Genomic DNA, 23,813 nt, shown 5'->3' on the forward strand with positions numbered 1-23,813 from the left:
TTTCCTTTCTCAATTTATTAACAATTTTGGTCACTTTTCACACATTTACACCAATCTAACACATTTCACTGTCGTCTATAGCACAGCAGCACACCAACATTAACCAGAGTCCACCTATACGCACGTATAACTCTTTCCAAACACTTGTTTTTTTTGTTGTTTCAAAATTTCTGCTTAATGCTGCGTTTACTGCACAAGAGGACACAATGAACGCCGGAGGCGGCGGGTACTCACACGACTGGAAAAAGCGCCCCATGCGCAGGTTCACCCAGAAGTTCCCAGAGGCCCCGGGACAGAATGCCACGTGGTAAGCCCCGTTAATCGTGAGCACTGAAAAGCCCCAGGCCTGGTTTGTTGGGCCACTTTGATGTATGTGCGGCCCTGGGGCAAATGGCTCCCATTTTACCTACCCCCCCTCCTCCACCTCCCCCTTCTGGGCGGCCCTGTCATGGGGTGTGCATGGCACCTCGATAAAAATACAGGAGAGCTCACGCGTTCGTGAGATCCTGCCAAGAGCGTGCGGATTGTCACAAGTAGCCAGACTCGCTAGGTTTTAAACGGCGGTGAACTTGCCGAAGAAAAAAAAAACCCCAATAAAATAACAATTCGAGAATTTTATAAAGCGTCGTAACTATACGAATTACCTGCGAATTTTTAAAACACAACAGAACAGGAAGAGTAAGCAAACTATTTTTTGTTTAGTTTTTACATAACCAGCATTTGTCAAACCTCAGTTGTTGATGTCAACTTTAACTTCAATGGAAAAAAAATGTTGGGGGGAGGGAATGAACCGCACGAAAGGTGATTAATTCCACCGTCGGATATCAATCCAATCCACGCATCTCGTGTGGTCTCAGCCAGGCGCCCGGGCCGAACGATAAAAGAGGAGGAGAATGAATGATCTGACCTGTGCGGGGGACATGGCTCTCGATGTTTCTCCGTAATGATGCATTTGCCCGGCACTGAAAAGTGGTTCGGGTCGCTGGATTGTGGACCTCCTTCAAAATGATGTTTCAGGCAATGGGCCTTCTACACAGCGCTCCATGGGTAGGTTCACCCAGAGCTTCCTGGAGACCCCGAGGTTGGAGGCCCGTGACAGAATACCACGTGGTTGAGCCCTGTTATTCATTAGCAACGTGCAATTAAGAAGGGGGCTCAATACCGAGATCCCTGGATTATTTGTGCCTTATAAATGTAAATTATTATTATGATGAAAACGTTGCCTGTTAAATAAATTTTCCTCATTTTGGGGCAATGTTACTGACGAACCTGTCGAATTCGTTATTACCTGTGCTTGTGCGTCGCTGCCAATGCAGCATCGCAATCTTTTTGTAAATTGTATAGAATCCTTTGGAGCGCTGGTAGAAAAATACGGTCTGTGTGAAAGTGCATTCATCGGTACAATTCGCAAGCAACGAAACCGTCGGCAATCTGGTCGAATTTAACCTGTGCCCAAAAGCCCTGCGCAATGCGAACACTGCGACTGGCGCGTGGAAGGGAGCCACCGACGGTGGCACTATGGGGGGGGGGGGGGGGGGGTTGGGATGTGTGCACAAAAACGACGGCATTCCGCTAAAAACCCTGTCGGTGACACCAGATGGCGGTGGCCGGTCATTCCATCGCCTGGGAGGTCTCTTCGATATCTCGTCTTTTCTTCACAAACTCCTGGGCGTCCTTGTCTGCCACCCTGGCTTCGAGGATCTTCAGTATTCTGCTGGCTGCGTGGACCGAGATACGAAGAGAGGGCATCGGTGAGGTCTGGTGCATAGGGCATGCAAGAGGCTCAAGCAAGCATTCAATGGCAAGTATCGTGAGCCGACACGATCAATTTGATTTGACGAATTACCGTGTTGCCAGGCTGGTGGTGTATACTTATGCGGCGTGTACGTGTGTCAGCACACACTGGCACGCGTGTGCTGACCCTTATAAATTCACTGCTAGATGAAGGCCTCTCCATGCCAATTCGGTCACGGTGGTTGCAATGCCACACATTACCACAATGGTAATTGACGGGTCGGTGAAGAAGAGAGCACAAGGTCGACCCATTCAGATATCATGAGCCGCTGATGTGAGCTGCGGCCGGGAATCGAACTCTGGTCGCGAAGTTAATAGCGCAATGCGCTAACGATTGTGCCACCGCCTCCACCTCACATGTGTACAGACATTGTTATTGTTACAATTCCTGTTTTCAGAGCTGGGACGATTTAGTCCATCTCCTCGACTGGTCAGCTACACATTGTAATTGACGACTTATTTGGTGGTTGATTACTGGGACCCCTTTAAAATTGGCGGCCATACAACAGTCCACCTCCTGAAGGTGGGAAACCCCCTACAAGCCAAGCCCAGCGCGATGCGGGCTGCGATGCCGTGTGCATCGCCAACCACGCAGAGGTGTGACATTTGTTTGCTCCCAACTAATGCGATTTATCAAGCAATGAAACCGATAACACTGATCAACAAAAAAACAACATTTTTTTCTGGCCTGGACTTTTGCAGCTGTTTTAGACTAATTTCAGGGTGCTGATTCCAAATCTGATCACATCTCATTTTTATGCTATCGGCATACCCCATTTTCATTGATTTTACCCGAAATTAACTCTGTCACTTATGATTGCAAGTTGTTGCGAGTTAAAATATGGTGCTGTATTTTTAGGATAGTGTGTTTATAATATCATTGTATGTAGATATCCACATTTATTTAATATTTTTCTTCTGCAGTTTTTTTTGAAAATGCAATATCTGATGTGATAGACAAAAACTGATGCCAGATTTGGAATCAGCACCCCAAAATTACCTTAAAACCGTTGGAATACCTTATGCCAGAAAAAGTGTGTTGACCAGTGTAATCGGTAAGCGCGATCGGTTACTTGATTCGCCGGATGGCCCAGATACAGTTGCCATACTCTTCACGGTGCGTGCTGCCTGTGGCCGAGGTTACCTTTGGGGTGTCCGAGATGCAGGGTGAGTACGGGCTGGCTGCCCTGCGTCTGCGCGGGGCTCTCGGTGGGAGCCGCCCCGGCTGCCCCGGCTGCCCCGGCTGCCCCGGCTGCCCCGGCTGCCCCGGCTGCCCCGGCTGCCCCGGCCGCCTCAACCGGGACACCGTGCAGCTCGGCGAGTGGCAGGATCACCTCCCCCTCCAGCTCGTCCCGCGACAGCCAATCGTAGTCCATGACGGCCAGAGACAGGCACGCCGCCTTCCTTCTGCACGGCTCCACGGCGGTCGGGCTGTACGCGCACACAGACGGCACGCGAGGACGAAGATCCCCCCGTGTAGCCTTCACAGACTGCTGGGGCAAGTGCCATTAGCGAGTAGCACCTGCGTAGGCCGGCGCGGCACACGAAGGGGGTGGGGTGGCCAGCACCGTGCCCGACCGCCTTTGTCTCCCCCAGTGGCGATGTTTACACACCGCACCAAGTACTCATTTGAGGCTGAGTCAACCTAGGGTAGGCCCATGACCGGTTCAGATAATCGTCGCCGGCGTTGGCCGTGAGCGGGAATCGAACTCGGATTGCCGGGTTCATAGCACAGCGTAGCGCCAACAGCACACTACCGCTCTCCACACACACGGCACACACGGCACACACGGCAGGCAACAATCCCCTGTGTCGTCGTACAGACTGTTGGGAGAAAGCGCTGTGTGCGAGCACTGAACAATTGGGGGGGTTTTTAATAATTGCGACAGCAAAAAAAAAGCGGCATCTCCTGGCAAGGGATAGAAGGGCCCCGGGTAAATGTTACGAAATGAGGCCCCAAATTTCTCTTCACGGGGCTGCTCGGTAGCACGTTTCCGCGTGAAGCGTCGCACAAGTGTCAGGTGGTGTCAAAACATCAGAGCGTCAGAGAGATCACTATCAAGAGGGGGCGGTTCGGTCCGTCTCGCTCGTTAGGGCAGGACACCAGAGACAAGCTGGAAGGCAGCCAGAAACTGGTACTAACGAGTGCCCAGGCCCTGTGGTCCACGAGTGGGGGCGATGGAGGGGGGGGGGTGGTACTTGCTGTGTAAAATCCCAATTGAGTAATTGGAAAATTTGAACCATAACGTCAGCACACGATTAGCTGCCCTTGCGAAAGACGTCACGAGCTCTTTTTAACGTCCACTTTGAAGCAGACGGCGCCCGTGCTATTACTCCGGTTGACACTCACCACAGTATTAATCGGGGCGGCTGCTGGATTCGTACCGCGAATCTCTACGAGAAGCTGCGAACAGGCCGCGTTCGGAGGCAGACGTCGGAAAACGAAGGTGGCAGTGGGGCCGAGCGCGAGCGTGCGTACTCACAAGGTGAACTGCTCGTTGAAGACAGGCTGCAGCGTCTTGGGCTTCACCTGGGTCTTGAAGCTCCGCAGGTGCGGGAAGTAGTGCTGCGGGCCCAGCTCGACGATGACAAACGGGTCGCTGAGGCCTGCGGCGGGCAAACAACGCGGTGCCGGGTGGCGTGAGGGAGCGTTCGAGGCGGGAGACGCACGTCCCCTTCGTCGCCCTTCCCTTCCGAGCGCCAGAGGTTAGGCAGCCGACTTTGTGGAGCGGTAGCGGCCAATGCGGATCGGTGTCGCGCTTTAAGACGCCCAACTGCGGGAGGCGTCGCGTTAACGAAGCGTCCATTGGGTGTCCTGAAGCCCCACGGCGCTTGCGTTGAATCACGCGTGGCGGTAAGTCTTCCGGGGGACATCAAAATGTCGGCGTTTTTTTTTTGTCAGCGGAGTAATAACACGACACTCAAGACGATGCAATTGCACGCGAGTTCTACCCTCTGCCGGTACCGTGAGATATTTTCTCCTGCCCCGTGATACGTCCCGTTTTTTTTTTTTTACGTGCCTCCTAAGTTGCAACCCTAAGCAATAAGCTCTCACCGTTAGAGTCGAGTGGAATGAGGTTCGTCGCGCTCATGATCTCCACGACCACCTTCTGCTCCGCGCTGTTGTAGTAGCAGATGGCGTTCAGCGAGCCGTACTTGCTGGGCTCAGTTGGTTTCTGCGTTCGGAGGGCCACACACCGACGCACACGCGCTGCCGGTTACATTCGCGCGCGTGCCTGGGGCCCCTTGGTTCAAGTCGGCAGGTGGCTCTGCCGTAAAAATTTCCAGCCCAGAAAAAAAATCATGATAATTTTTTTTTTTTAAATCATAATAATAATAATAAAAAAATCATAATAATAATTTGAAAAATTATAATAATAATAAAAATAATAATACAAAAATCATAATAATTTGAAAAAAAATCATAATAATTAAAAATGTTATAATAATAATAAAAAAATCATAATAATAATAAAAAATATATATATATCAAATAATTTTTTTAAATTCACATGGCAGGCCTCCCGCGAGAGCAGGCCTGGCGACACCCGCGCGACACCCGATGGTGCATTAAGCGGCATCGCGTCCGCTTTCCTGTTGCCTTCTAATTAATTCCCAGGAACAGGGAAAAATCCCAAGGCGTAGTTTATTGTCTCCGAGAAAAATTGGAGCCATTCCACATCCCTCCTTAATTTACGCCATCTTCCTGCCATTTACTTAATGAACCCCCGACGGGGCGTGGGATGAGGGTGGGGGGTGGGGCGCAGGCACTCGCGGCGTTTTTATTATCGTTTAATTCTTGTGGGTAATTTTGTAAACACTGGTCTTTGAGCCATGATGGTGGCACCTATTTGTCTAGAGAAATGAACTCGGGACGGGCGATAACCGCATTCACGTCAGGCGGCGAGCTGCTGGCTCTGCCGTGCGGTGATAAATGGGCCGGAGCGGGATTTTAAAACAACCCGAGTCCTTGCCGAGTAGGTCAATGACACGCGCTGACATCGCAGAGCTGTGCAGCTGCCCCTGCTGATAAAACCATCTCGGAATTATTCATTGGCTCAGAGCAGTTTGCTTTGGAAGGCTTTGTGGCAGGTTGGCACAAAGGGGGTCTTAACCCTGGCCATCATCCGTGGAGGGGAAATCATAATGGGCAGGGTGGCCGGGCAGCCTCCTGTGTCAGCATGCTGAGCCGGCGCTGCCGAGATCCTTAGTTGGAATCCGGGTTTCAGCCTTCCGAGATTTGACCGTGCTCTCAAGTGTCGCGAGTTGACTGGTCTCTCACCGGTTCACCCATAACGGCAAACCGTGGTAAGAATGTGGGTTCATCGCGGTGTGATGAACGTCTCTGTAACGTGATATTTGGGGAGAGTGCTGTACCCATAATGTAGATGAGGAGTCACTGGAAGGGATTTCAGAAACTCTCCTGTTATACGACTCTCCGACGTGCTCTCAAATTGTACCTCGCGATGCCCAACGGTGTCGTGCCACACGAAGCAAAACTGCATTGGCCAGCGTGAGTCAGAGAGCTGGGCCGAGCAGTGTCAATAAAATGGCAAGAGCAGCACGCAACAGCTGACCACGTGTCGAGGGAGAGGGGAGTGAGCTGCCCAATTCAGTTCCTGGAGAAGCTCCCAGCGTGCGGAGTGAAACGTCGGACATCGTGCCGAACAACGCGGCACGGTTGTACATTCCGACAGCACGTCGAGGGCTGTGCGGCACGAGAGCGAAAAACGTACGCAGGAGCGCTCCGGGATACTGCCTCCCGCAGGGCGTTCTCTGACGCAGGGCGCTGGGCTGCTTTGCTAGAACACGGCAGAGACGCTTGGTCTTGACGCGATGCCCACGGCAACAATTGGAAAAAATGCATTTAGTGGGAGGGAAAAAGAAAGGGGCGCAACCCTCCCATGAATCATGGTCCGCTGCGGCGGACTGCTTTGATCGCTGTGAAATTGCAGGGAAACATTTTAAGCACATTTTTTTGAAGGGATGCCACCTCTCCTGCTTTTCCCAGCACACCCTTGTGGAATGAGCGACTTCCTAGACACAACGTGTAGAGGGCTTCTATTTCTCACACTAGGGGCACAAACACTGGGCGATATATAGAAACGCATCTACAAAGCTACACACAGCCGACCTTTCTACACAGCCCCATCGTCGGCGTCTAACCACGTAGCTGGCTGACTAATGTAGCGATGACGACGATGGGAGCCGTGAAGAGGATCGGCCATGTGGCCGGACGACGAAGAGAGATGACGGCGAGCAGCGACGCGGCCAGGACCCGGGACCTCGCGACAGCCCCGCACCTCCGGTCACGTCCCCCCTATATACTTCACGGCGTGGCCAGTCCCCGCCTCCGGCCACGCCCCCCCTTCTAGAACCTTCGAGGAGGTTCCCGGAGCTTTCCGACTGACCCCGCCTTTAACCTTTAACCCAGACACGCCCCCCTTCTAGTTGGTTATTATATAACGCGCCCATACCCGTGATTACCCCTCCTGGCCGAGAGGTGGCACCCTGTCGCTACACTTGTGTTGAGGTGTAGCTGCTATCCTGGGAAATCTACAAGTCTTTTTAGAGACATTACAAGTCCTGTTTTTTGTCATTTGCATAATAAGAAAGTTCGTACAACATCATGCCCTCTTGCGGCATTGGAAGAAAATCTCCCTCCCGTGACATGCCCCGATTCTTTGTTGTACCTTCACGAGGTGGCAACCTTAATGAGGGGTTTAACAATCACTAAAACGAAACTAGTTTTTTAACAGGTAAGGCACATTATATAGCTCTTTTGCAGAAGCGACCTGGCCACAAATGATAGCCCAACGAAGTGGCTTATCACGTGGAAATTTACAGCGGCCAAATACTCTAAATGCATGTTGATTCTAAATGTCGAGTGAAAAACCGGAGCATCTGGAGAAAAATCCACGCCATCACGGGGAGAGAGACACGCAAACTCCAAATATACAGCAGCAGGCGTCAAGAGGTCGGGATCTAACCCACGATCTCCTGTATACCAGGCAAGGCAGTTGACACCTCACCACCGCGGCGCCCAAGCGATGGGTCGCTTGGCCTAGGGCAGAAACTACACACAACGGGGAGGGCGGGGTGGACTTGGCTCGTATCCCCCGACGCACCTGCTGGCTCAGCTTCTCACGGAAGTACTGCTCGATGAGGTCCTGGGTGGGCATCTTGTTGGTGATGAAGTCATCCCGCAGAGTCTGCGCCAAACGAACACAGGGCCATGGTGAATACACACGTGGCCTGGGCGAGGAACACACTTCGCATCGCGTTGGCGTACAAGGATGACAAAATACGTTTGGGGAGGTGATGGCTATGCACGCCTGCAAGCGCTGCAGATGTGAGGCTTGGCGGATCACGCAAATGTTGCGCAACTCCCTTCCCGTGTGCGTCGAGGTGGTACCCGTACCCGGCTTGCCAAGAGAAGGCGCGACAGCAAAACGTGGACTCCCCCCGTTCTTTCTGTATGTGATCGAGCGTTGCCCCCTCGCACGCATGGGTTTTCTCCGGGTGCTCCGGTTTCCGCCCGCGTGTAGACACTGATTAATTGGCCGATAACACCTTCGTATACAGAGGACCGCAGAGCTTGAGGTGAGGTAATTTGACGACAGCTCGTCGCCTGGGTGCCTTCCAGATCGCCTGTGGTCCCTCGCTCCTCCGAGTCACTCTGCCTCTCTCTTCGAGAGCGACCGGAGTACCGGCCAAGTAATCCAGCAAGATTGACAAAACGGTGTGTGCATGCGCGCGTTTACAAACACATTCGGTTCCACCTGAAGACGGAAGCTTGTGTTGCCTCCGAAACGTCGTGATCTTTCTTTTATTTTACTTTTATTAATTTTTTTTTTTTTTACCTATGTGACTTTACCGAAAAAACCCAAGAATATGAATCCTTGCAGTCACGAAAGCTTCAAATCTAGAATTAGTTTACACACACATCTCATCGCATCTATTTTATCGGTTGCTCGTGTTGCCTGCCGATTGGCTGATAACTCTCGCTCAGTGGTGCCGGGACGAGGTGTGATGCGGCCGGGCGACGGGGGAAGGGGATCGCGGCGTTCTTTGTGAAGCAGTGGCTGCACGCCCGCCGCTCACCTTGTACTCCTCATTGTGGACGACGGTCATGGGCAGGCCTTGACCCTCCGCGTGGAAGAAAGCCACGAGAACCTATAGCACACAAAGCACCTTTTTTTTATTTTCTCAATCATCAGGATGAACGCAAACCCGCTGGCGTAGATGTTGCCGTTCCCCACCACAGATTTACCCCAACCATGGTATTGGCTTCACATCACGAGACTGTTCAGCATTCGATCAATGAATTTGAATATTTTGCTTGAAAAATCCGTGGAGATCGAACATCCCAAGCCGCCATCACGGTGTAATCTGATCTGGAGCGTGTACTCTCACCTGGAGCGTGTACTCTGACCTGAAGCGTGTACTTTGATCTGAAGCGTGTATTTTAACCTGGAGCGTGTATTCTGAACTAGAGCGTGTAATCTGACCTGCAGCGTGTAATCTGACCTGGAGCGTGTAATCTGACCTGCAGCGTGTAATCTGACCTGCAGCGTGTAATCGAAGCGGCTGTAGAACTCGGTGGTGTGTGGCTGATCTGCAGCCACCACGTCGACGATGATGCCGAGTATGACCTTCCACAGAGCCTGCAGCATCCTTGGCGGCACAACGCCCGCACAGGCAACGCATCCTTCAGCTTCCCTTGTTGGGTTATGACATTTCCTCCCCACCCCTCCCTCTTCCCTCCCCACCACCCCCTCCCCGACCCATTTCCTCCCCAATAATAATAATTGTCAATGTACAGGGTGGTCCAGATGTCTTGTGACACCCCCCCCACCCCATTTAATTTTCTAAAACGTCGTATTTTAGTGTGTGAAAACCAAAATAAATGAGCAAAGGAAAAAAAAATTGAGGGGTCAATTTGATTGGGGGTCACAAGACACCTGGACCACCCTGTACTACGCCACAGCATCGCGTATGCGACCGTCACATATCCGCCCTGGCCAATCCATAACCCACACCCTGTGTGTCATTTGTCGCAATGTAATTGCAATTTTTTTCCCTTCCCGTAAGTTTCACGTAACGAACACACGAAAGGACTTTTTTTCTTGCGAAAGCCGGTAAAAAAAGCGCGCTCACCAGTTGAAGTTTTCCTTGAGCAGGGTTCTATTGAGCATGGCCAAGTTGTTATCCAAGTACTTCATGAGAGGCGACACGGCCTGTGGTGGATAGGCACACTCCTGGCCAGCAGCTCAAAGCAAATTCACCGCCACGTGGAAGCTCCCGGCCAAGGCGGCGGGGTTTCCAGCGAAACGCCGCACAATCCGCGGCACAGCCCCGAACACGCGCGCCCCAAAGAGCTGACACCAACGCCGAGATCGAGCTGCGTGACCTCCCGCACTCAACCGTCAACGCCGGCGCGCGCCGCCAGTCCCCCCACGGTCGCCCAGCAACGCAATTATCCCATTTCACAAAAGTGCAGCCGCCACCGTTCTGACGCATGGCCGGATAAAGGCGCGGCCCCGCAATTGCCGACTCACGCCCCCCCCCCCCCCCCCGCCGGCGGGTATCCTCCGCTAGAAAGAGGGGATTGTGGGGGAGCCCTTCGAGAGAGCGTTTTGACCTCCTCTTCCATGCTTGCCGGACGGCTTGGATGAGGCGGGGAGTACCCACACTCTGTCCCCCCCGCCACGTTCGACCCCGTCCGATCGACTGAGCCCATTCGTACCGCTGGGTGGATAGAGGCGAGGTGGGGGGAGGGTATTCAAGAAACTCGCGGCAATTGTTTCGACTGCCGCGTTGGGGAGATTGAATTGGACCGAAAAAAACGGTGGATTGAAACCACAGCTGCACCACGGCATCATCCCCATCAGCCCATCCGCCGTACGCATGCTATTAAAGATGACGTGGCATCGTTTTCAAGAGGAGATGATTGTGCGCTGTGCATTGTGGCCCAACGTTTTCAATGATTCACAATGGCCTAATTCTGCAGTATAAATGCGTTCCCTGTGCAAGTGAGAGATGTGATATCTCTGAATCTATTCGGCATCGGTAACAGTTTAATTTGTTGTCCTTCCTCTGCACCTCCGATTAGCACAGTTGGCTACGTACGGTGCGAAAGAAGTTCGGCATACATACATGCAGTTACAGTAATTGATTAATGGAGTTCAAAACATTTCAGTTTTGCACAACATTGTGGGAAATAATCACATGATTCCGCACAAGTCCAAACACAACATTTTAATGCAATACAAATTGTCGCGAGGTATGCCGAGCGCTTGAGTATTGTATTGAGCATTAACTACATTTTGTTATTGTTAAAAGCACACGCAGACTCACGCTTCCATTATATTTCCAATTTATTTTAATCGTAGCAACTCATAGCTTGAAAGCACTTATTCCATCATCCGATTACTGTACGCGGAGAGGGGGCTTCAAAGTCACCCCACTGTCAGGTCGGTGTAATCTTTCACAATTCAGAATATATTTGTTGAGGCTGGGTTCATTTAAAACGACAACATTCGGTGTTTATATTTGCGCAAAGTTTTCGCGGCCCGTGCCGGATGATCCTGTTCAGTACTGAAGAAGCTACCGGCGCTCGGAGAGAAACGTCGGACATTGTTTCGAGCAACGCTCCCGTCCAGTACTGAAGAAGAGCAGGAGGAGCGAAACGTCAGACATTTAAATACTAAACTACTTATATTTTACCAGGTAAGGCCCACTGAGCTGTATATCTCTTGTTTCAGAAGTGACCTGGCCACAACTGACAGCTCAACGAAGCGGTTCATCATCGCGTGGAAATGTATAGCGGCTAAATACTCTTAACGCATGACGTCGATTCTAAGTGCGGAGGGAAAAACCAGAGGACCCGGAGAAAAATCCACGCGACCACGGTGAAGAAAAACATGCAAACCCCAAATATACAACAAGCGTCAGGATCGACCTCCTGTATACGAGGAGAGGTAAGAAACACCTCACCACCATGACGACCCTTACACCGGCGCCAATCACCCCACGGTACGACCCGAGAACACGTCGGAGAGCACGTTCGATGCCACCGCACTCTCGCAACACGTAAACCGTCGACCAGAGGATGAACGTTGTTACCGGCGCACCAGATGTTCGGTTTGTCATGGCCCGTGGGGGGTGCGGCGGAGATGCGGGGTTCAGAATTCTCCCGATTCCCGACCCGACGGTCTGCGCGACGCGACGGTGTCACGCGTGTGCCGCATTGGGGCCAGCGAGAAGCGCGAGGTGCGACATGGGGAAACTCACTTCGTCCGACTGGATGGAGTCCGGAGACAAGCTGATGTGCTGAACATACTTGCGAATGTCCGGGGACATCTGCGGACAAATGCAAAGAGCCGTTTCTCACGGTCCGGCGAAGTGACGATCCTACTGCGCGCCTGCTCGAGGACCAATATCATCACTCCATCTCCGCTTCATACGTCCTTACGGACGTGATGCGTTCGTTTGCTGCCACTCCTCCGATTAGTACGGTGGGCTACGTACGGTACGAAAGAAGGGATCATGTTTACAATAACCACAACACAAGCAGTCAAAATGCAAACAAAAAGAGACAACTCTGATGATATGCATTGTCCTTGAAATTGATTGGTCCACACCCGAGACGGCTTTTCATAGAGCCTAGTCTCCACTGGTGTTGGACCAGATGACGCCAAAAGGCGTACAACTCAAAGACAGCGCACTATCAGAGTATTGAGAGCTCGGGTTAAGCATTTACATTATGAGACCTCCTTTTCTAGTGGCAAGATAGAGTAATAGGTTTTTACCCTTTTATCTGGCACCAAAACTGACTCCTGATAAAAGGGTAAAAACTTATTACTATATCTTGCTACTGGAAAAGGAGGCCTCATAATGGTATGAAAGAAGTTGAACATACATACACACATACTCCGTCATTATTCTTGACCATCAGCCATGATACATCCTGCAGGAGGACCACTTAACTAGATTGAATCACATCAAAAATGTGCGTGTGTCCACTTATCGCCGAGTTCCTATTTCTGTCTCTCGGCGTAATGCCAAGCACGCAGCTCTCCAACGCCCTGACCGCTTTTCCCCGAAGCTTTTCGTCGCCGCAAACTCAACCGAGTCGGAGAAAGGCAGACGGACAACAAAACGCGGCACGAAAACGTTCAAATCGGCGCTCACCTTTTCAGCGAAGATGGTGACGACGGCGGTGATCTCGTGCTGCACGGAGCTGTCCAGGGCGTGCAGCTGCGCCAGCGGGCCCCCCGCCGTGCCCCCCCCCGCGGCCCCCCCCCCCTGGAGCCCCCCACCGACCGCGGGCACCCCCGCCGCCTCGGCGTCGGTCAGCCCCAGCTCCTTGGGCAGCGCGCACACGAACTGGCGCACGTACTCCATCCCGTTGAGGGCTACGCACAGCTGCGCGAGGAGGGGGGGGGGGGGCGGGGGGGGGGGGCACACGGCGGCGGTGACTCACGGAGCTGGCGGCCACCCTCACCGACATTCAAACTGCAACGAGGGGGGCGAGTCATGCCAGTGCGCGAACTTTTGAAATGCTACCCAAAGCGCGTTCGTCCTCGGAAGCGTTCGATTAGCAGCGGTGCGCTCGCATCCTTTTGGCGCTAGTTTTTTTTTTATCGCAAAGCCTGAGAAGATAGTTGCTAGTGACCTATCCTATATAAAACCGGCCACCATCATCACAACCATCACCACCGTCATTCACCGTACCTCCAAATAGCACGGTTGGCTACAAACGGTGCAAAAGAGGTTCAACATACATACACACAACCCTTTCATCAATCTGGCCGGCTTTCTATAGGATAGGTCCCCAAAGCAAACACAACTTTATACTTACAGTTGTCGTGCCCCCCTGTTACAGAGAGACAGAGCTATCTTCTTGGTTCTTTCGGTAAAGTCACGTAGAATGGAAATAATAAAGTAATACAAATAAAACATAATAAAATAATTCTCACGACGTTTCGGCCACAACGCAAGCAGCCGTCCTCAGGTGTAGTACAGGTCTGTCGAGAAGACAGAGTCTGAAGACAGAGCTATTGCGCAAGAGCTCAGCAGCATGCGACCGAATGGACCCCGCGCATCCGAGTACCTGGTTGCTGACGTCGAACTGCCCGTCGGCCCTGTAGTAGCCGCCCGCCTCCACCTTGCGCTTGACGAGCTCCATGTAGAAGTGGGCGCAGTTGCAGAAGTTCTGTGCAGCCAGACATGGTGGAGGTCAATCCAAACCGGGGCCTTGCGAGCTAGGGCTGGACTCTCCGATTAGGCCGTGAAGCGGACGACTCTCTCCGATTATTTCCGGAATCGATGACTATACCGGTCATCGGTTCGATGACTCAACTAATCGGATAGCAAGACAACAGTTGGGCGGAAGAGACTTTCCTGTGTTCCCAGTTTGTGCCGCTGGACGGGAGGTGATGGGGCGGGGATGTCATCGGCAGTGCCAGCCGCGCCACGCTGGGCGTGTCTTGTAGGGACGGTTCCCATTTTAACGGCTCATGGTTCATGGCTGATGATGGTGCTCAATCCTACAATAATACCTTGCCGATCTCGTCAAGGAGGATAGAACATCACGAAAACTCCGGTCATCCTCGCAGCGGCTGCTGGCTAGCCATCAAACAAAGACGGTCACCGCATCGCGCGCTTTCAGATGCGCTTCTGCGACCGTCTGGAACGCTCTTCCTTCCGACATGAGGAAGCCACTGCAGCTACGCACATTTAAATCTAAATTGAAAACTCATTTCTTTGGAACCGCTTTTTGTGTTTAGTTTGTTGCATTTCCCCCGCGTCTCCGATTAGCACGGTTGGCTACGTTACGGTGCGAAAGAAGTTCAACTTACATACATGCATGCGTGCGTACTCCTGGTGCGTGTGGAATGCCGGTGGTGCCGCCGAGAGCCGGGACGCTCACCTGCATGAGCTTGCTGAGGATGGGGGTGGCCGAAGCCGGGGGCCACTGGAGGCCCTTCCACAGGTCCCGGATGTGGGACAGACATTCCGTGGTGCTCAGCGCCGACGAACTGTACTTCACCTGGGCGTTCAGGAAGTCCAGCTGTGTAACACACACACAGAGACAATGGTACCCCACCCCCGTGTAGCCTTTAAAAGACTCTTGAGGCGAGTGCGGTTTGCTAGAAACCCGTCAGGGGCAGGCACGGCGCACAAAGGAGGGGGGGGGGGGGTGGCCAACACCACACCCGGCCGCTTTTGTCTCCCCAGTGCTGATTGTTTACACACCGCATCGGTATTAATTTGAGACCGAGTCGACCTAGGGGAGGCCCGGAACCGGTTCGGATATTCGTCACCGATGCTGGCCGTGAGCAGGAATTAAACTCGAGTCGCCAGGCTCGTAGTGCATTGTGCTAACCGTTGCACTACCGCTCCCCACTATATATGACAAACAGAACCAGACTCTAAATATGAATTTACACTCGAGGAATCCGATGAGCTATAAAGTTTTTTTTATCAGATTCAAGGAGTTTTCACAGATATCCAGTACACATAACATGTGCACACACACACCAATGAGCAATAATCCACCTTGGAATTTCAGAACTCCAACTACACGACACAACAAGGCTAAAGACCTCTCCCCGTATAGCCTTAACACACTGTAGGAGCAAGTGCTGTTAGCGCGCACCGATGAAGGCCTACACGACACAGACACACACAGAGACACATGCACACATGCAGGTGGACTCCTGACATCCGCACAGAGTAGCTCTCTCCGATGCGTGTTGATCGGCGCACACTTCAACGTTTCTCTCCGTGTGCCGGGCGCTTCCTCGGGAAACGAATTCGGTTCCGGAAGGAGGAGCTCGCGTCACCGCGTTCCCTCCCCGAAGAAGCGCGGCACGACCTGGGAGAGGGCCGTATAGCGGCGCAACCGCAAAAACCCGGAGGGCAGACGTCTTCTGCGTGACATCTCGGAGGCGCTGATCTGGCACGAGCGGAATCGGTATGCGGCAGCGGCGGCGGCGTCGACGACGACGTATGGACCAGGCGTCACAAGTGAAGTGATGGCAGAAGCATGCTTAAAGCAAAGAAAGCGGCACTCGGGCAAATAAATCAAGCGAACAAATGGCAGGGAATACGCTCGTGCATAAAGCGCTCCGTTCAGGAGAAAACCGTCGTCGAGGAAAGTGGCACTGCCGGCGCGATTTACCTTGAAGCGCGACACCTTCTGAAGTCGGCGGGTTACAGGCGAGAAAAGGCGCGGAAAAGGAAGGAGAAACGAGCCAAGCACATTTAGCGGAAGAACTCCGCAGGGAAAAAAATTCACAGCGGTCAGGGGTGCTGCGAAATAGCTGTTGGTGATACGTTATGATATCGAAATTCACGGTAGGACGATTATCGCGATATTACTTCCCCCCCCCCCCACCCACAACTCTACAATTGCGTTTCACATTTTAAAATCCTTTATATTAAGTTCACTTGCTTGCTTGCTTGCGCGCTTACGACCGTGCAAATCTTTCGGTCGTTTTTTAACCCACTTCCCGTGATCCAATCGAGCTGACATTTTGCACACAGACTCGTTGTGCGTGACAATTTATTTTCGTGAAAAAATGTTTCCAACATTTTATACATTTTAGGAAAAAATAAATTATATTTAATTATCAATTGCTTAATGGTGGCAGGCAATCATCTGACCCATAGGTGGCAGCCATCTCAAGCCAGAGGACAAGAGGACTCTAGCCGCCACGCATATAAAGGATTTATAGTTAATTTTTATTGTCTTGGATTTGTGCTATACGATTATTTAAACGTTCTTCGGCTTCGGCTACACTTCACTCAACTTAAGTGTGCGACAATTCTTCGTGATTTTTGTTACAATCTGCAACGCTTAGAAGGCTCAAGCTGTCAGCTTCACAAACACAACGAATAAATTCGGTGATCCGCGAAAATGATGAAGTCATATTAATGCCGTGCCGTTCATCGCTTTAATACATTATCACCAAACACTAATTTAATGGATCATACTGTAATTATTTAATTACAACATTAATTATCGTGTTATTTCTTAAAAGGTTTTTTTTTTCTCTCTCCTGAAAATAAAATATTTAAGGAAACAAAATTAATAGCGCTCACCGCGTGATATGACGGTATTGTGCGAAATGGACGATGCAATTATCTTGGTTCAATTGTCATACAATACATCACGACATCCAAGTGCCGCCCTTCTAAGGCCCACCATAGCTTGAGAGCGTCTGGCTGCCACCCCCAGCACCTTGGCTTGAATTATCATTTGGTCGCCGAATTAGTGAGGCGCTGGTCATTACGCTACATGGGGCCTAGAGGCGAGGCTGCATCACACAAATTCGTGATGTGTCCTACCTTGCTGTTAATACCACACTAGGGCAGTACAGCAAGTGGGATCGAGCGTTAGGCCCATCGCAATCATCGTGTCCTGGGTCTGGGCCCACGGAACTCGATGCACGAGAACAAGATCTCCGTTTATCTCGAGGGGTCACGGCCACTGCGGTTATTAATTTTAAATTGCATTCTAATTAGGGAACTGTGCTTACCATTGTATCGGAAGGAGTGCACACATTAAAGGGTATGAATGGAGGCGCTCATTTACATATAAATGGGCATGTAATTTGTAACCTGGCTAACGCCTGATTTGCATGCACTTTCTTCCATTGCACACAAGTGCAACGATATTGGCCAGTAAAGAAACCTGGGGAGAAAGACATTTGGTTTCCAAGGACCCAACCATCAAATGTCCTGGAGACAACAGGTGCATCCGTTCCTTCCCGATACCAGATCAAAGCCACGCATATACAGATCGTAACAACGCGGGTAACCCAATATCAGATAATAGCAATGCAGGTAACCCGATACCATAGCAATGCATATACGTATAAGCAAGGCGGGTAATCCGGAACCAGATCAATGCAGTGCGGGATCACAGTGACGTGAGCATCGGCCCAGAAGCAGACGTACCCCGTCCGCCTTGACGGACTCGCTGATCCTCTCCTTGGCTTTCTGGTGAACCAGCTGCAGCCAACGCAGCATGAGCACCTTGAACGAGCCGTGGAATGTAGCCAGCGCCAGCGGCTTCCCGTCCCTGGGGGAAGCGGCACAGGAGGCAAAGGCCGGCGATGTCACATGACGGCGCGTTGGGCCCAGCGTCGATTTCAAAACTTAGACGACTTCAGGAATTTTAATTTCGATTTAAAGCTTTCGTGACTGCAGGGATTCATCTTCTTGGTTCTTTCGGTAAAGTCACGTAGAAGGGAAGTAATAAAATAATAAAAATAAAACATAATAAAATACAATTCTCACGACGTTTCCGCCACAACGGCTGCTTGCGTTGTGGCCGAAACGTCGTGAGAATTGTTTTATTATGCTTAATTTTTATTATTTTATTACTTCCCTTCTACGTGACTTTACCGCAAGAACCAAGAAGACTTCAGGAATGTAATTACGAATGTTTTATTTGACCGACAACGCGAGCATCGGTCGGAAGGAGGCCGACTGGAGGACACGATCCAGAGTCATCATTGCGACGATTAACTGATCTGGGAACGCGATGGCCCGCTTTTTCTGATCGCTGGCAAATCCATACATGGATTTCCCCCCAATTACACAGGGTGATCCAGTTATAGATGGCCCTCTTACTTTCTTCTCAATGGGCGAGCGATTACATCGTGAATGCCGTGGCCACATATCTGGCGGACGACGAGCGTGCTGGAACACTTAACGGGCGTCGCGAGGACTGGTGGGAGGCGTGTGGAGTCTTTGAAATAAGCTGCCGTTTCCTCTGCAATTTCCCGCTTTTATTTTCGCGGAGTACTCGCCGTGGCTATCAGTGAGATGAGATTTAAGGTATCGCTCACTCGACCGCTGAAACACCTGATCGTCCGTACCGTCCGACAGCAGAACCCCCCCCCCCCCCCGTCCCCCCGGTAATGAATTACCTGTAAACCACACAGCTGCACGCAGCCGTACAACATCAATATCCTCTTGTGAACTGCTACCCCTATTTCCTGGCGATTTCAAAGAGTGCACACAATGACGCAGGTGTGATCATTAATTGCACAATTTTCTTATTTAATTTGACATCGTATCCCGCGCGGCAGCCGTCGGGTATTACGTACGGATCTATTACGATACAGCCTTCAACGCGGCTATCAATTATCAGTTAATTTATACCGTTAAAAGAAACAACATTGTGCAGCCTATTGATTATCTTAGAATTGCCGGGTTCTTTGTGGGTGTGCGGCGGCATTGTTGGAGATATTGCGGGAGAGTTTGGCACCCCGAAGTCTCTGTCTTGGGCGTACGTACGGTATCCTCAGCCATCTCAAACGTCTCCTCAAGACCTCATCCTCCTCCTCCTCCACACTCGTACATTTAAAATAAGAATCCCATTTACTTAAAATTACATTTCTCCTTATCTGCAAGTTTTCTTTACTCCCCCTCCCTCCCTCCATCAAAATCACGTTTGGTTACTTTTTAAATTAAAGTTCTTATTCAAGTCTCACATATATATTTTTAAAAATGCTCTTGGCTAATTTGCTGAATTTTTATCTCTGATATTTGACATCTGCTATTCCTGTACGGTTTCACGATTTTATTTTAAAGACCTCTGAAAAAGTGCTTGCTCTAATCACACACTTCTACTTACAGACGAGTTCATACTGCCAACTTTATTCTTTTCAAGAATAAGTTCTTTAAAAAAAAATACAGAATTACACATTTAGGTACACGCTTTTACAGTACTTAGCTGCTGTAAATCACCACGTGATAAGCCACTTCGTTCAGCTATAATTTGTGGCCAGGTCGCTTCTGAAAAAAAGAGCTACATAGCTCAGTGGGCTTTACCTGGTAACCTAACCCAGCTTAAATATACGCTGCCAAGCTTGGTGGTGTTCATTCAGACACTGTCTTTCCGACAGACCTGTTCTTCACCTGAGGATGGCTGCTTGCGTTGTGGCCGAAACGTCGTGAGAATTGTATTTTATTATGTTATAAAAAAATGTATTTTATTTTATTATTTTATTATTTCCCTTCTACGTGACTTTACCGAAAGAACCAAGAAGATGAATCCCTGCAGTCACGAAAGCTTTAAATCGAAAGATAAAAAAAAGTTTCGTTTTAGTGTTGGGCAATGTTGCAATTTGTTTTCCCAATTAAGTTATATATATATGAATAATAACCGAATTGAATAGCGGTGGGGTGTTTGGCATCATGCTTGAGTGATGGCGAAACAGTAGAGGAACAAAAATTACAAATATACAAAGAGAGCCCCCCCCACCCCCCCTCCCCCCCCCATCAAACGTCATCGCACCTCCGCTTAGCGCGGGTGGCTACGTTCGGTGCGAGAGAAGTTCAACATACGTACACACGCACGCACGCACGGGGCCGCGGCTGCACGCACGCGCACACACGCACCTGGCGGGCAGCGAGTCACTAAGGCCGTGCAGCTCGCGCAAGTTCAGGTAGAGCTGCAGCATGGCCTCCCCGGAGGGCTGGCTCAGCGCTCCCACGTCTCCCTCCGAGATGCCGCCCGGCTCCTCCAGGCAGCTGCTCACCTCGTCCGATATCTGTTCGGGGGGGGGGGGCAGGGGGGGGGGCGGGGGGGGGGGCGGGGGGGGGCGGGGGGGGGGGGTTGCGGCGAGTGAACACCGATCTCACGACGCCGGCGCGTCGCCGCTACAAAAAGGGGCGATCGGAACTTCTGCGCATGAATAAAACCACGCTTGAGATTTGACGGGCTTACCGTTCCTATACTTTGCACTCCCGTCGTGTGTTGTGTACCGTTTGTTGTCGTGACGTTCTGACCCCGTGGCCCTGCTGGGGAATCTGTGAAAAATGTCTTTGTGGCTCGTGGGATTCCTCCAGTACGAGTAAAGATGTTGATTCTGGAAATATGAATGATCGCCAACGTTCCGAGCAATGGCCCTTCTTCATAGCTGACGCCGTGCATTTGCACCAAATAGTTTTGTTTTAGATTTGAAGTTTTCGTGACTGCAAGGGTCCATTCTCTTTGGTTTTTTCGGTAAAGTCACGTAGGTTAAAAAAAAGAAAATACAAATAAATTAAATCACGACGTTTCGGAGGCAACACAAGCTTCCTGTATCACTTGATACAGTAATATTGCTGTGACGGTGCCACCTGAAGACGGAAGCTTGTGTTGCCTCCGAAACGTCGTGATTTAATTCATTCGTATTTTCTTTTTTTTACCTACGTGACTTTACCGAAAAAAAAACAAAGAGCATAGTTTTGTTTGTTGAAACTTTGCTTTCATTAGTACTGCAATAACGAAAGTAAATGACTTTGGGGCATCGGGTATGGGTGGTTATTAAACACCTCCACCCAATGCCCCTTTTCACAGTTACACAAGAGGCGGCAGCATCAATGGTATTGGTCACAAAGAACTTGACTTTCAGGGAATACCAAATGTCTTGCTCCAACGGGATGCCCTGTGCTGAAGCCTTGGGCCTAGGTGTGTATATGCAGAGGTAGTGTTGGTGTTGGCCCATTGGGGGGCCTAAACAGACTCGTTTGGGGGGGGGGAGGGACCTTTTGTCTGCACGTTGAACTTCTTTTGCACCGTGCATAGCCAACCGTGCTACGCTAATCGGAGGTGCGGGGGAAGGACAACCCCTCTAGTGAGACGACAGAAGGTATACATATTAGAGATAGAGACATCTTCTTGGTTCTTTCGGTAAAGTCACGTAGAATGGAAATGATAAAATGATAAATATAATAAAACATAATAACATTATTCTCACGACGTTTCGGCCACAACGCAAGCAGCCGTCCTCAGGTGGAGAACAGGTCTGTCGAGAAGACAGAGACTGAATGACGTCGTGACAATTATTTTATTATGTTTTATTTTTATTATTTTACTATTTCCATTCTACGTGACTTTACCGAAAGAACCAAGAAGATGAATCCCTGCAGTCACGAAAGCTTTAAATCGAAATTTAAGATTCAGGTCTGTCGAGAAGACAGAGTCATTCAAACAGACCTGTTCTACACCTGAGGACGGCTGCTTGCGTTGTGGCCGAAACGTCGTGAGAATAATTTTATTATGTTTTATTATTTTTATTATTTTATTATTTCCATTCTACGTGACTTTACCGAAAGAACCAAGAAGATGAATGCCTGCAGTCACGAAAGCTTTAAATCGAAATTTAGAGATAGAGACGTCGCGAGATGGGAGAAATGTGGACAAAAGATTGCGAGGTAAGAGAATAAATAGAGAGACGAGACGTGAATGTAGGGCGATGAGAGATGTGGACAAAACATATGGGGTTTGAAAAGAGAATAGAGCTTAGTGCAAGCTAAGATAGATATGGCAGAGATTATTAGCACTGTAATTGAATTGGATATTCACGTTCATTAGGATTTGACCGAGTTCATATTTTGTTTACCGCTAGTTGTGTTTTTTTATATTGAATCCGGGGCCCCCTTGAGTTACTCGGGTCCCTAAGCTTGTGCTCGGTTTGTTTGTGCCGAGCGCCACGACAGCTGCTAGTGGAATCAGAGGGGGGACATTGTCTCTCCGCTTAAGGGCGACGGGTGACGATGCTATCGTATTGTGTGTGAATCACAATGCTTATTTATTTGTGTCTCGTGTGATTAATTCGAACTATTTCATAGACCAAGGATGCCTGAACAATGCTTTGTTGTCAGGATTCTATGAATTCGATTTTCTTTGTCTCGTGAATGAATTCAAGGACAACCTCCCCCCCCCCCACACTGCACAAGATAAACATTCCCCCGTATAGCCTGTAACAGACTGTTGGGGCAAGTGATGATCCTGAGTAGCTCCTTTGAAGGCCAGCACAGCACACGAGGGGGTCGGTGACCAGCACCACGCCCGGCCGCCTTTGCCTCCCTAGTGGCAATGTTGACATATTGCACCAGGTACTCATTTGAGGCTGAGTCGACCTAGGGGAGGCACCAGGACCAGTTCAGATAATTGTCGCTGGCGTTGGCCGTGAGCAGGAATCGAGCTCGCTTGGTTCGTAGCTCCGAATTAGATTTTTTTTTGTCTCGCGAATGCATTCAACGTAGAAACAATGTTGGATGCACCTCCGATTAGCACGGTCGGGCTACGTACGGTGCGAATGAAGTTCAACATACATACACACATACAGACTGCACGCACGTGCGCGCAAGCACACAATTACCAGCTTCTCCAACTGACGGTAGGTGACACTGAAGTACTCGACCTTGACGGCACTGAAAGAAAAGGAATTGTCGTGCGGACGTCAGGAAGGCATTCGGAGAAAATAAAATCACCTCCCCCTTTCTGGCTTCAAGGTGAAACCTCGCGATAGATTAACCCTGCAGCGTGACCTTGTTTAAAGTCACGCTGCGAGGGGAGCGGGAGGGGGGGTACAAAAACACAGGGGGTGTGGCGGGGGGGGGTTCAAAGATATGACCAATGTTAAACTTCAAACAAACGTTAAACGGAACGGGTAACGATGAGATCTTCCTGTGTCTGTCGTGCATCGTGCTCTGCCTTTCATCCCCTGTGTGCTTGCGGAAAGGCTGAGAAGCCCATCGCTAAAGAACTACAATAATTTGTTCTCATTTTGTCTTGCCCTCCCTCCCTCTGACAGCTGTAATGCTCAGTTACATGCACGTCAGAGGTCGCAAACGGGTTTTGATTCCTTACCCGTACCTGTACTCGGCCGCACCAGGGTCGCAAATGGGTACCCGTACCCTACCCGATACCCGGTTACCCGTACCCGGCCGGATATCGGGGAGGGTACGGGTACCCGATTGCGACCTCTGGGATGAAGCCACGTTGCAAGCGCGGGTGGGTTGATTCTAGGAACTTGAATTGTGAGAAGAGACAAGACGTTGGGAAATGAGTGACGAACGGTGACTCACCAGTGACTCACGGCTTACCCGTACCCATACCCGGCCGCACCAGGGTCGCAAACGGGTACCCGTACCCGTACCCAGCCGGGTACGGGTAGCTGGGTATCAGGTAGGGTACGGGTATCGGGTACCCGGTTGCGACC

At 50.6% G+C, this 23,813-nt stretch overlaps 1 protein-coding gene across 1 annotated transcript in view; it reads right to left on the reverse strand.

Annotated features, from left to right (window-relative positions):
* Positions 1-23,813, reverse strand: part of LOC144726391 (BAI1-associated protein 3-like) — an 80,940-nt gene continuing 57,127 nt past the window's right edge. The window contains exons 20-34 of the mRNA XM_078605061.1: positions 22,971-23,022; positions 20,221-20,372; positions 17,767-17,890; positions 14,732-14,872; positions 13,913-14,014; positions 12,991-13,224; positions 12,091-12,159; positions 9,955-10,034; positions 9,363-9,471; positions 8,899-8,970; positions 7,923-8,006; positions 4,850-4,970; positions 4,278-4,401; positions 2,939-3,225; positions 1-1,718 (exon numbers count right to left, since the gene is read on the reverse strand). Of these exons, the coding sequence (XP_078461187.1) occupies positions 1,612-1,718; positions 2,939-3,225; positions 4,278-4,401; positions 4,850-4,970; positions 7,923-8,006; positions 8,899-8,970; positions 9,363-9,471; positions 9,955-10,034; positions 12,091-12,159; positions 12,991-13,224; positions 13,913-14,014; positions 14,732-14,872; positions 17,767-17,890; positions 20,221-20,372; positions 22,971-23,022 (1,858 nt within the window). The 3' untranslated portion in view covers positions 1-1,611. The remainder of the gene's footprint in view (positions 1,719-2,938; positions 3,226-4,277; positions 4,402-4,849; positions 4,971-7,922; positions 8,007-8,898; positions 8,971-9,362; positions 9,472-9,954; positions 10,035-12,090; positions 12,160-12,990; positions 13,225-13,912; positions 14,015-14,731; positions 14,873-17,766; positions 17,891-20,220; positions 20,373-22,970; positions 23,023-23,813) is intronic.

Source organism: Lampetra planeri, chromosome 23 (assembly GCF_965212315.1).
Source record: "Lampetra planeri chromosome 23, kcLamPlan1.2.h2, whole genome shotgun sequence".
In the NCBI taxonomy this organism is placed as follows: domain Eukaryota; kingdom Metazoa; phylum Chordata; class Hyperoartia; order Petromyzontiformes; family Petromyzontidae; genus Lampetra; species Lampetra planeri.